At 39.4% G+C, this 13,118-nt stretch overlaps 1 protein-coding gene across 1 annotated transcript in view; it reads right to left on the minus strand.

Annotated features, from left to right (window-relative positions):
* Positions 1 to 13,004, minus strand: part of smyd3 (SET and MYND domain containing 3) — a 65,929-nt gene extending 52,925 nt beyond the window's left edge. The window contains exon 1 of the mRNA XM_046383833.1: positions 12,768 to 13,004. Within this exon, the coding sequence (XP_046239789.1) occupies positions 12,768 to 12,928 (161 nt within the window). The 5' untranslated portion in view covers positions 12,929 to 13,004. The remainder of the gene's footprint in view (positions 1 to 12,767) is intronic.
* Between the last annotated feature and the right edge of the window lie 114 nt (positions 13,005 to 13,118).

Here is a 13,118-nt window from a genome sequence, read left to right on the forward strand (position 1 = left end):
TAAAGAGCAAAAGACAGCAAGAAAGGAAGGAAGCCACGGAAATAAACTTCCTCAGTCTTCATCAAGTTGCTAGTATACAGCAGAGCCATGTTTTCTTATTTAATGAGAGTACTCATTTACATACAGCAACTATGATTCCACCCACAAAGAACATCTGTCTCATCTTCAGCCACGTTTCTCATAAATTTCCTCCCCCTCCTGCTCTTCATCCATTTCTTTCCCTTTCACTCTCTTCTCCCTGTCTCGTTTCTGCCCCCCTTCTTCTTCTGAGGCTCTGTCAGATGTTGTGCAAAGTGATGGCCTTCTGGATGGCAGGTCCACGGTTGGACTGCGGGTACAGTAGAATAACTCATGAATAGCATTAGCTGCGTTTCATTAGGAACCATAAAGAAAGCTGGATTAAAAAACAGACTATCTTCCCCTCTATCTGCAACCCCTTCTTCTGTCATATTCTCTTTCATATTTTCTTCTTTCTCATCTTTTTTCCATCCTTACATAGTCAGTTCATAGTCACTACTGGGCCATTCTTTGTTTTTTGCCCTCCTACTTTCTGACATTTTACTGACTGAATAATCTACACATTAATTGATAATGAGAGCAACTGCAGCTTTCATCAACATCACTGTATTTATTACACTCACAGTCTATGAGCATGGCACACAGCTCCTAGTACTTTCTCCTCAGACACAGAGACAACCAAAAGCAAAAAAACATGATAATTTTTCTACTAAAGAGAAACCTGATCACTTAAACTCTGTGTATTTTTCTCCAATTAAACATTATCTACCTCTAAACAACCTTAGGTGTATTTTGTATAAAACAGCTATACATAAAGGTGATTTTATAAAAATTAAATACTAGACATGTCAGTGAAGTAATAAAACAATCAAATTATACACAGACACAGTTTTTTTTAAGATAAAAGTTCTGCAGAGATGACACAGATGACGTGTCAGTAATGAGTCGAGAAAGTAAATTAGGAAGAAACACAAAAAAAGAAAAACAATAAGAATAAAGGAACTGTCACCAGACAGCAGAGGAAGTGACTGAAAAATGCTGGTTTTCTGCATTGATATGCAAGAGCATAAATGTGTGCACTCACATGTGTGTGTATGTGGTCAATTTTGTTAAGCCTATACTATCAGACACCTAATTAGGCCTACCTCAGCATGTCTCTGTTGGTGTGTGTGTGCAGCATGGTAATTAATTTCCCATGAGTACTGGCTGCTGTGCTGTAGCTATGAGAGAGATTCAGTTCTGTGTTTGTGAGTGTGTTTGGTTATGTTAATAATTAGTGAAGTCCTCTTTCCTGGGCTGTCCGGTCGTGCCTGAGTGAATTTTCTCATTTCCAGGCTGAGTGGCCAACACAGCATGGTACAACTCAATCTCCCATGACGGGTGTGTGTGTGTATATGTATGTAAAGTGAATTACTGACAAATATTAACATAAATCAACTGCAACATTTCTGATGCCTTCAAAATGATGAAATAATAGCAGAACAAATATAGCTACGCTTTTCACAGGTTATACAGAAACTTGAGCCAGGTCTGGTTGAGTGACTTCTTGTTTCCACTCCTAGCGAAGACTTCATTCAAATTAGCTCTTCTTCATGCAACAGTCAATTCCTGCACAAACAGTGTACTTGCCAGTGTTGCTACTGCTATGGGGTAAAAGAAAGTAACCGACAAACCCTGAAGGGATACTACTACCATCTAGCGTTGCATCTATGCTCCGATCTTACAGCCTACACAGAAGAAAACTACTCAGTATGCTGCAGGCATCCGCAGCTTCAGCAACGCATCATCACAATCAACAGTGTAGACTGATGACTGGCATGTAAAGCACTGCTGCTTGTCTGTGTGTGTGTGTGTTTGTGTGTGTGTGTGTGTGTGTGAGTGTGTGAGAGAGAGAGAGAGAGAGAGAGAGACAGAGAGAGAGAGAGAGAGACGCCAGCTGTGCTGCATCCACAGTTATCCTAAAACCCTTGCTGAGTTCTTAATGGTTGTTTAGAGGATGATTCATTGACACCTGAGGGTCTCCTTATGGCTTTATTATCATGCTGACTGGACTACATGTGCATACAGAAATATACACAAATACAGACACACACACACACACAAAACATGGCCCAAAGGGAACATCTTCCCTTGAACAGAAACGTACTTTTTGTTTTGTACTTCCCTGTTCAGGAAGCATTAGCACTTCAGTACAGTTTAGGTCATCTCTTTGGTAAACAACTTTGTAGAGCTTTTTTAAAGAATACGTTTCTCTATAATATGAAGAAAAAAATCTTCAAAAGATTTTAGCCATCTACAGGAATATATCTAACCTTTAAGATCCTTGAGAGAGCGTTTTCCAATCAGTTATGTTACTTTCTACACAACAATTGTTTATTCTTCTTATATCTTCTAATCAGGCTTTAGTGTGTACCGTAGCACAGGTCAAAGTTAAAAATGATTTTAATGGCATCAGAGGAGGGGTCTCTATACTTGTCTTTTTACATCTTAGTGCTGTATTTGATAGCACTGACCATGAAAGATTGGAACATTTAAATGGAAATAAAGGAGCACTAAGCTGGTAAAGGTAGACATGGAGATCCACAAGGTTCTGTATTCGGGCCAATATCATTCACCTTATGCATGTATCCTGTAGGTAATGTAGGTAAAGGTATTATTTTGATGCAGATGATACACAATTATACTTATAAAACAAACCAGAAACCAATCAACTGAAACCAATCAGTTGACTAATCTGGCATTTCTTAAGGACATAAAAACCCACATGACATAGCTACTCTGGACAGCATTAACTTGGCCTCCAGCACCACCGCAAGGGATCTGATTGTTATTTTTGATCAGGATATGTCCTTTAACTCAATATAGTATATATTAAAACCTGATCTACAGGTACACAAAAGGCAAAACCAGATAAAAGGAGAAAGTTAGGATTAAAGTTGTAAAAATGTATACACAGAAGTATAGTTGGAGCTCTTCCATGCAGTGCTTTGAACATGATCACAATAATTTTAAGTTATTCTAAAAACATGGTGGAATCCTGTGTAAGGAGAATAAACCTGGAGAAATGTGAGCAAATGTAGTCTGACAATCGAATTTCAGACGATCAGAATTCAATTCTCACTTACGAGTAAAAGAGGATTAATTGTCTGAGTGGGCTGTGATAGACGCATGAATAACTTTCTTGGTCTCCTATAATGAAACGGAAGATGAGAGCTTTTCTACATTTCTGAGATAAAAGAAGCATGACTGCAGGCACTACCAGGCTCCAATAAGGGCCAAGTGTATGCCAAAGAACTTCAGGATGGCCATCAAAAGAAATAATTAAAATGTCTGTTTTATCAATATTAAACCTAAGGCAGAAACCTTGTCCAGGTTTATTGTGGACATCAGCCATTCAATATTTGTTACAAAAGAGTAAATGAAAGAAAGAAATCATATGTTAGTGATTTTACCTAAGATGTGGAAATGTTGGAAAACTTACCCTGCACGCAAAGGGATTAAATTATGTTTAATTTTGTAGTTTTAGCTTTTTGCCTTTAGCATTGAGAGAGACATAAGCATTTACAAATAACAGATGCAAATCAGTGGAATAATTTGAATCTACAAGAAGCCTTTTCATCATCAACTGGAAACAAAAACACACAAACAAACACTAAAATGCAGTGCGTTAACATACACTGACTTTAATTAATTACTAGGTCTAGCAATCCTAAAATGTTCATTACTCTATGGACCAAACAAAAATGTTCTGTAAAAGATGCGGTCCTAAGAAGTACAGTGGAAAACGATATACACAGATGTTTGATGAAGACCAAGCATCACACACATGGGGAGGCGTGTTCCCAGCTTAAAGCAAATCACTTGGTTTGCAAATGATACAGCTGTGCCTGCGTGTGTGTGTGCATGTTTTCCCACCATGTTTTCAGACACCTGGGTATCTAACTGCAGGAGGGAAAACTAAAGGGACATGTAGAACAGAAATGAGGAGGAGGAAAGACAAGCAGACACAAGCAAAATGATATACATCAGGAATGAGGCACGATAAAGGTACAAAAAATGTGCCTGAACGATGAGGGATGAGGAGGAGCTGGTGGAAGAGGGTGAAAAAAAAACATGGAGAAGGAGGAGAGAAACTCGAATAACTCGAATTTATTTACTGAGTGTAGACTGGATGTTGCTGCAATACTATCCAGTGTTCAGATATTTAGGTAGGAAAGTCCCTGTTGTGAGTGTTTGATCCAGGAGGGACAAAGGTTTTGGTGTAGAAGTTTGTTGGTGATGCTGTGAGATGCGTGTTTGGTTTTCGATGGAAACTGGAAATTCACTTTTACACATGGTGAAAACAATAAAGAAATTGTTATTCTGCAAAGAGCCACCTGCTGATTCTGTACTGAACACAACACAGAGAAAATGGTGACGTATGTTAACAGAAAAGTAAGTGAAGCACATCAACCAGGTCACTCCTGAGTCAGACGACTCACTAGCTGCCTGTGCTCGAAGCAGATGGGAAGAAAAAAAACACGGAGAGGAAGGGAGGAAGACATAGAAGTCAGAAGTAGCAGATGGGAAGATAAATCGAGAGGAGGGAACAAGTGAAAGGAAGAGCATGAGGAGGAGGTGGTGGAGGAGTGCTGACTTGCTTTTGGAACTACTTCCCCTCCTCTCAATGCCTCCTGCTTCTCGTTCTACAGGCTCATCTAACTGCATCTGAAGTAGCAATTTGAACACTTCATATACCACTGCATCCGCAAACTCTTATCATCGTAACCGCGTGTGCGTGCGTGTGTGTGTGTGTGTCTAAGCAATGTATGGTGAAAAAGAGTGTGTGAAAACAGCGTGAATGTTTGACAAAGACATATACAGTAAATGCATTCAAACACAATGCTGTGTGCGCACGATAAAGAGAGAGAATATGCACATTAATTTAACAAGCATGATGAGTGTGTGAAAACAGTGAAAAGCAAAGTAAACTGTAAACTAACAATGTTTCAAATTTAGCAATTCAGATTTACTAATTCTGGTGATGAACAAATAAAGCATGAGACTCATGCGGGCTTTAGGAGCGGAGTGTGGCGTTGGACTGTAATGAAACAAAATAACATATCTCATATGAAGGTAAGGTGTATTGAAGAAAAAAAAAATGCTGATTATTTATATGGTCAGTGTGTAACATTGCTAGGCAACTAGAACCAAACATCAGTTAAGTCAGTTTATTCCTCGGTCCATCTGCCGTGGAGCCAATTTAATATATCACAGTTTATTTAATATAACACACTTTGACCCAAAGATCAATTTTGCATTCTCACTTTAGAAAAAGGCTGTGACATAATCTCAGTCTCCATACATTTATCTGTTCGCTGATCTCAAATACTGACTAGAAAACAACATTGCGGTGGCCTATTTTTCCTCACAAGGCAGTGTTATGATTTGTGAGGTTCGCCTCATCTAACATTGCGCTGATTTTACTTTTCATTGTCTTTGGGTAAGTTCAGTTTTCCTCTGACATCCAGCTGAAATTAGAACAAAACTCTCAAGTCAACTGCCTGTCAATATTTTTTATGTTCTTTGGAATAATGAAGATCCCTTGGAAACTGATTTATTTTTCAATCAAAAGTTTCTCGTTATGAGTATGACAAAAGTTTTAGATGTTTAGGAGTTTTTGTTGTTTGCAATGTTCTGTAGTGTGTGTGTGTATGTGTGTGCTTCTGTGTGGTCCAAGGAGACAGTGAGTGAGAGATTGGTGTCAAATACAAAGTCTTCATCTGACAGAGATAACGTTGCCCTGCCCCTGTTGCATAACACACACACAGGATCACATCTAAGTTCCTTGGTCTATCAGAAACACAGAAAAATCCATCAAAGTGCATGTGCGTGTGTGTGTGTGTGCTTGATGTGTTATCTGTCCAACTGAGACTGTGTGTCGCCTTTCTTCTACCTCCATCTTTCTCTGGAACCTCCTCTTCTTCCTCTCACAAATGTTTCCAGCTGAAGCCGCCAATTGTAAATCAATCAATGAAGTTTCATCTGGACTGTTAAAACAAGATGCTTGGACTTTTGCCTGACAATGGAAGAAATTTGTTTGTTTTCTTCAGCAAAACATCCTGTCAATCAAAACCAGAAACTTCCATATAATGACAGAGACTGGGCTGGAATACAGACCACCCACCATCTTACCTTGATTTATGTCTCTGAACGGCCACTGATCGTTAGCTGCTGTTATTGGGTCTAAATAATTTGATCACTGAAACAGTTATGCTTAAATACTATATGCTGCAGGAACAGAATCGTTACCTACCAGACTACAGAAAATACTTTTGGGATGAACTGACTTTCACTTAGCAAATTACAAACTGAGCTACTGGTCCATATATCCCCTCAGTGTCCAACAGCTTACTAGCAGGAGCTTGCAAGTATGCTGTGCTGGATAAACCAACAAGGCAAATGTGTATTAAAATGGCAGGATGAGAGCTAACAGAGCTGCAGTCTTACGTGTGAACGCAAGTTTACAAAAAACACATGTACTGAAGTACTTCAGCTGAGTAAAGTTTGGAGGTAAAAGTATTTTGATTTTTGAGTCAGACTTTACTTGTGTTACTAAATTCTGTGTTCACTTTATTTATTTTTAATTCCTTCTGTCCAGAGTTTTGAGATAAATTCTGATTTTATTTCAAAACTATTTTGTGACTATACATACAGTTGTGACAAAGATGTCCTTCAAAAAGGGCAGCATGGTGGTGCAGTTAGCACTGTTGCTTCACAGCAAGACGGTTCAAGGTTCGAATCCAGGTCTGAGTTTGCATGTTCTCCCTGTAGGGTTTTCTCCAGGTACTCCGGCTTCCTCCCACAATCCCAAAAAAATGCACATTCAGTTAATTGGCTGCTCTACATTGCACCCTTGGTGTGAGCGTGTTTGGTTGTCTGTCTTTATGTGTCAGCCCTGCGATTGACTGGCGACCAGTCCAGGATGTACCCCGCCTCTCGCCCGTAGTCAGCTGGGATACGCATGAAGGAAAAGCGGTATAACGTCAGTCAGACTTCAGGAATACGTGATAAGCATTGACTAGCAGTTTCATTTGTGTCTTATTGTGCCTAAGGAATGATACTCTGATTGGATTTTTTTTTTCATTTTTTCTGTTTTTTTTCCTCTTTCATCATTCCTACACCCCTCCACCTCCGCTCTCTGTGAGTCTGTGAAACTCTAATAGTTGTTTGTTTGCTGACCTGTGGCTATTTGAGCCCTACTGAGATGTGTGTATGCATGTCTGCGTGTGTGTAATCTCTCAGCATTTATCACTCATTACTTACATACAGCCTTCAAGGCCTGTAATTAGCTTAAGCTTTGATGCCCCCCCACCTGCTCATTTCCTGCACATGCATGCACACACACACACACACACACAAACACATGTGCATTCAACCAGGAAGTACACCTCTGTTGCTCCTGCAATGAGATACAGGCACTCAAATAACAGATTCGCACACATTCTTTGACAGCCAGTCATGCTGTGAGACTAATTGTGTTTTAGTGAAAACAGGAAAACACACATCACATCTTCGAGACCAATCTCTGCCTTGGGCGTGTGTGTGTGTGTGTGTGTGTACGTGTACTAACAGATCAGTAAAGGATGCTCGGATACTCAGTTTGATGAGTGTCACAAACTAAGAAGATGTAACCATGAAGCTTGTTCAATATAACTAAAAACACGATCATATTCTGCACAATTTGGTCCCAGTCTTAAACCCCACCCCACCCCCAAACATACACACACACACACACACTCATAAACCTCTCTTTAGCCCAAGCACATAGAAAAATAATAGAATTCAGTGGAGGCAAAAACTAATTTATTATGGATTTCTGTGGTTATAACTTGTTTTCCTGTGTGAGAGGGTGAATATGTTCTGGGAGATATGAAATAAATGTCAGGCTATAGTGTTATGACTCGTAGCCAGCAGTCCTAAAACTGACTGCTTGTATATATACCAGTGTGTGTGTGTGTGTGTGTGTGTGTGTGTGTGTGCCCTTTAGTTCACATGTACGTATTGACACTGATTTGAAATAGGCTGGATTTAGGTTACAGATTCTGTTAACAGTGAAACTTCTCAGTTGGTACAAATATTTTGGAAATGACTAGCGGACAAAAGTGCAGTTACAAGATCACCAGCATCATTTCAGTTTGCTGTATTGGAGCATAACAGATTTAATGTCACCTCCATTCACAATGGAAAAACAGTGACTGCGTGCAAGCACTGTAGAAAATGCATAACAACATGATGAATACAAAGTTATGGCATTCATACGTATAGGTATTTATTTCTTACATATTGCTGTCACTTGTCTGCACTATTATACATGTGAAATGACACAGTATTACGTTGTGGCTAATGTGAATGTAAATACTGATCCCTCAGGACTGTGTGCTACTCTAACCTGTCACATTTCGTTGTGGTAAGTCTTTACGTTTGACAGACAACAGCAGTGTACCCTGCTGTAATTACCAAAGCAAGCTAAATAAAAGTGATTTTGTGACAGTCATCACCTTGGTGGTATTTATTTGGGAGCCCAATGGCAAAAACAGAAATTGGGATCATGCTTATAGGTACAAAAAGCGTACCAACAACAAACATTAAACCACATCCACTAAAAGGGCGTGTTTTTCCCACTGACAGGCTCAGAATGTTATTCTAAGTGTCTGACATCATTGTGGAAAGGGTCCCTGCAGAGATAGACCTTTTCATTAAAGATTTAGATCCTTTCTGTTTAACATGAAGCAGATGTTACATCGCTCCATTAACAAAAACAATATTATCTCTCAGATATATATATAAAACACACAGTCAAACTCAAGAGAAACTCACCAAAACCATCGTGGTTGGTCTTTTCACTTTTCCAACAATCACCAACTCTGGTTTGGCCAAAATAAACCTTTAATTCACCAAGGCAGACGTGTAAATACTCTGGCTCTAGCAGGGGTAATATTCATCACCTTAAGCATGCTAGCACTCTAATATTTGCTAATGAGCAATAAATACAAAGTACAGCTGACTCTCTCCAAGACTGTTACAATTTCGTTGTATTCTTTGTACAATGACAACAAAGGCTTCTGATTCTGATGGGAATGTCAGTAGTTTTGCCGGCATTTAGACTTAAAACAAAACACCAAAAAAAATCTGTATGTTATCCTAACGATGGTGCTAGATGGGAAGTCAAAAGATCACCAAAGATTAGCAATTATAAGGTGGGCTTTAATTTTTTATTTTTTCAGTCTCTCTATCTAGATGAGAGGGACTACACACACACACACACACACACACACACAATCCCTCAGGTCTGCTATTGTGACAAATGTTCATCTTGCCTCACACTCTGGTATTTTAATCTGACTATCTGTGAAAGGAGCAGCTGGAGGAATAAATTCAAATTATGTAAAATAAACAATACTGCCCTGCTGTTATTTCTTGTAGCACCAATTCTCCACATTTACTTCCCTGCAGGGTATTTGATAGCTGTTCCTTAGTCAGACAAAATGACTAAGCTCACATTCACATGGCAACAGTCTTCTGCTGCTGTCCACGAAGCTGTTGAGGATGTGAGTATCTCTCTCGGGGGTATTTGGACAGTTTTTAGTATTAACTTCGTCATCAGTGGATAAAATGGATGCTTGTCAGAGCTATGTGGACTATTACTGAAAGGGCAGTGGGAGTAGGAATAAATACAAAATGTACTTTGGTAGCAGAGATAAGCTGTTTTGCCCACTGAGACAGTGATGGAATAGAAACTCAAGAAAGGGATGAATCCTAGTATTCCTATAATGGATCATATGGACCTTACAGCACTGGATGCTGTGCTGTGTGCTTTGTTTCTTATTTACCCAGCACATAATCAGCTCCTACAGAATGCATATTCAGTACAAACCTCAAATAAACATGCAATAAACATAAACTGTATGAGCCATTTGCAAGCAACATAAAAAAGCTAAAGGCCACATTTGCTATTGAAAAGCCTATACAAATTTAACAGAGGCCAAAAAAATACCTTGTTTTAAACGCAGCTATAAAATATGTATGAAATTGGGAAAAGCAAGGGGTCGTACGTATTTGAGACTCTGTAACCATAAAGGTATCTTTACTTAATAAATCTGACTGGCTGTTTCAGTACTTGTAAGATGTAAATATACTTCTACATGCATGTATATACCGCATACACAGTATAAGTACATACACACACAAAACTGTTTTATAGTACATCTGTCTCTTTTAGTAGATCATCGCCACCTTCATTGCATCTCTTCAAAAATCCACCATTTTGAAGTCCTTGTTTCTCTCATGTCCCTTAGCACAGTACAAACCATGGGGCGTCTATCTGCACAACCTTCCAAATCCTCTGCAAGCCTGAGCCAGAGTCCAACATGAAAACATATTGACAGACTGAGAGTCTGATCATTTTCACCAAAAGAAAGATCCCTGATAGCGTAGACCTCTGACAGTATGTCAGATACTTTCCGTTTGAGCTCGTATTTATCCTTGTTGCTGTGTTTACACAAGGCACACCACACTGCACACAGTGTAAGAAGTGAAGGGATAATCCTTTCAGATGGAGTAAGAGGAGACATAAAGAGTGCACAGATACTGCTGAATTGATTGTGCTCCATAATAAAATTTTACCTTCATGTGGAAATCAAAACTGGTCATGAGCTACATTTTTATATCCTCCCAGAGGTTATATGCATTAACTGCTCTCATCATCCATCATCCTCCGTTGGCTAGTAAGGCTCATCCACATACTCTATATAGCCCATAGTAGTTTACCCTTTATTCACCTTGAAGAGCCTGCATCAGAAACCAGCACATACTGTCACGTTGTAAAGTGTCTCTCTGCCCAGCATTCTCATTAACGCCACACACATCTGTTTAACTTGATGAAGTGGCTTTGGCTGCAGTAGAGTAAGCAGCAGTGCAGATGAAGGAGGTATTGTACATGTCTGCCACATTCAGAACATCTAAGTAGAAAAAGTGGCCCGCAGGATTATTATTATTATTTATTATTACATTTGACATCAAATCAGTATTTTGATACAGAACTTCATCATATACACAACATCATAAAAAAATTGAATATTATTAGAACAGAACTACTTTCTGATTTGTAAAATCGTATTAAGTTCACAATGGCTCAATACAACCAGAGGTATTATAGATATAGCACAGTAAATATACATCTTCTTCATTCATCTTCATCTAATAATCATAATTAATAATTATCTGCTGTAGTGACCCAGGGACAAAATGTGCTTTGGGACTCTGTTATCTTTTGCATTCATCCCCATTTCTGTGTATTGTGTGATGTATTCCTGTGATACATGGCCTCAGGTTTACTGTGTGCTAAACAAATCAATGAGTACAGATTAATAAGAAGGAGCATGCACCATGTGTATTAGCCAAAAAAAGTTCTCACAAGTCCAGTGTGTTGGATTTAGGGTTATATATTAGAGTTTATAGAGAGCAACGGAATATAATCATTATATAATGATATAATTTGGGTATACTTCCCTGAATCTGAGAACTACTGTGTTTTCATTACCTTAGAATGAGCCTTTTATATATGGAGAGGGTCCTCTTTCACTAAGCCTGCCTTGTTTCTACAACAACCAAGAATTGAAAAACCCTATCCTCGCTATTCTGACAGACAATCCTCTGTGCAGCAGAAGATAAATCACACTGTCTGAGCTGCTGAGCGAGCAAAGCTGCAATTACAGACAACAATACATCAAATGGGTACTACATATTTTTGTGACTAGTGTGCATGATTAATATTTTTAATATACAGTCTATACAGGACAGCAACAGATGTATGAGTAAGAAGGTCAAGGTTCAGAACACAATGATGTTTGGAAGAAGTAGCCTGTGTTCCAATTGTATGCACACTGAATGCAACTGTAACGCTTTACACTTTCCAAGCTGCTCTTACACCATAAGATGCTACCTAACCCTACTGGATGAAACTAGATGTTTTGCAGATGATCCCTCTTCAAGACAAGGCCTCAAAAACATGGAATAAAGCAGTGCCAACCTTCATATTTGCATCAGTTGATACTGTGTTTTAATTAGTAGTAAGTATTTCCAAACAACGTTAAAATTAATCATTATGCCAAGGCCTGCCACACAGTGAACCCGACCACACTTCCCATGAATATCACCTAGGCAGAGCAGCATTTTTTAACTGAGCCAAGCGCCATCAATGTCTGTGCAGAAACAAAAAAACTTTTCACAGTGAGACCTTCAGATTATCATGAGTAATCATCATATTCACAAAGACATTAGATTTTAATAACTTCAATATTTTAACACGTTCAAATACAAACTGTCATGAACACACCACACAGTACCAGCCTTCCTGCCACCTCTGAAATCACGACAGAGCGACGGTGCCATCTAGTGACCAGTTGAGGAACTAATTTGAATCAACTAAAGAAAGTCCACATTTTAAGCAGCAAACAATTAAACCCGTTTGCTGCACGCAAGCACACAGTCACCGACATGCATCCTTATTTACCATAAGCTGTGAATAAAGTCCATGACACACATACAAACTGGTAACGAAAACAGACCGACCACGATGTGGTATGACCCAGAAACACGACCTTATCCAGTCAACCGTCTGCAAACGACCGACACTAACTGAACAGGATACTTAACTAACGTACCGCGCAGCGTTTCATTTAAAAGCAGGATACTGATGTGTCTCTCACCGTGTGAAGCAGTGGTGGCAGACATCCCTGGCCAGTTTATTGGACACACAGCACGCCAGCGGCTCGGCGAAGTACACCAGCTCGCCCCTCTTGATCCTGGCTGTCGCCCGCAGACCGTTACCTTTCCCTGGACTGACAAAACGCTCCAGCTTCTGTGCCATGGTCGGTTTTCCCTCCACGTGAACTGAGCAGTGTTTACATCCGCAAAGGACGCACACGTTGCGTCATGACGTCGCACACACGTACCGGCCCTTCCTATCCGTTATGAACTTTATCTGACAGTTGTTTCCTACCTTCTACGAGAAATTTCTGTCTGCGAATAAATAATTAAAATGATTACTGCTAAGAAAT

This window comes from Scatophagus argus, chromosome 1 (assembly GCF_020382885.2).
Source record: "Scatophagus argus isolate fScaArg1 chromosome 1, fScaArg1.pri, whole genome shotgun sequence".
Lineage (NCBI taxonomy): Eukaryota > Metazoa > Chordata > Actinopteri > Scatophagidae > Scatophagus > Scatophagus argus.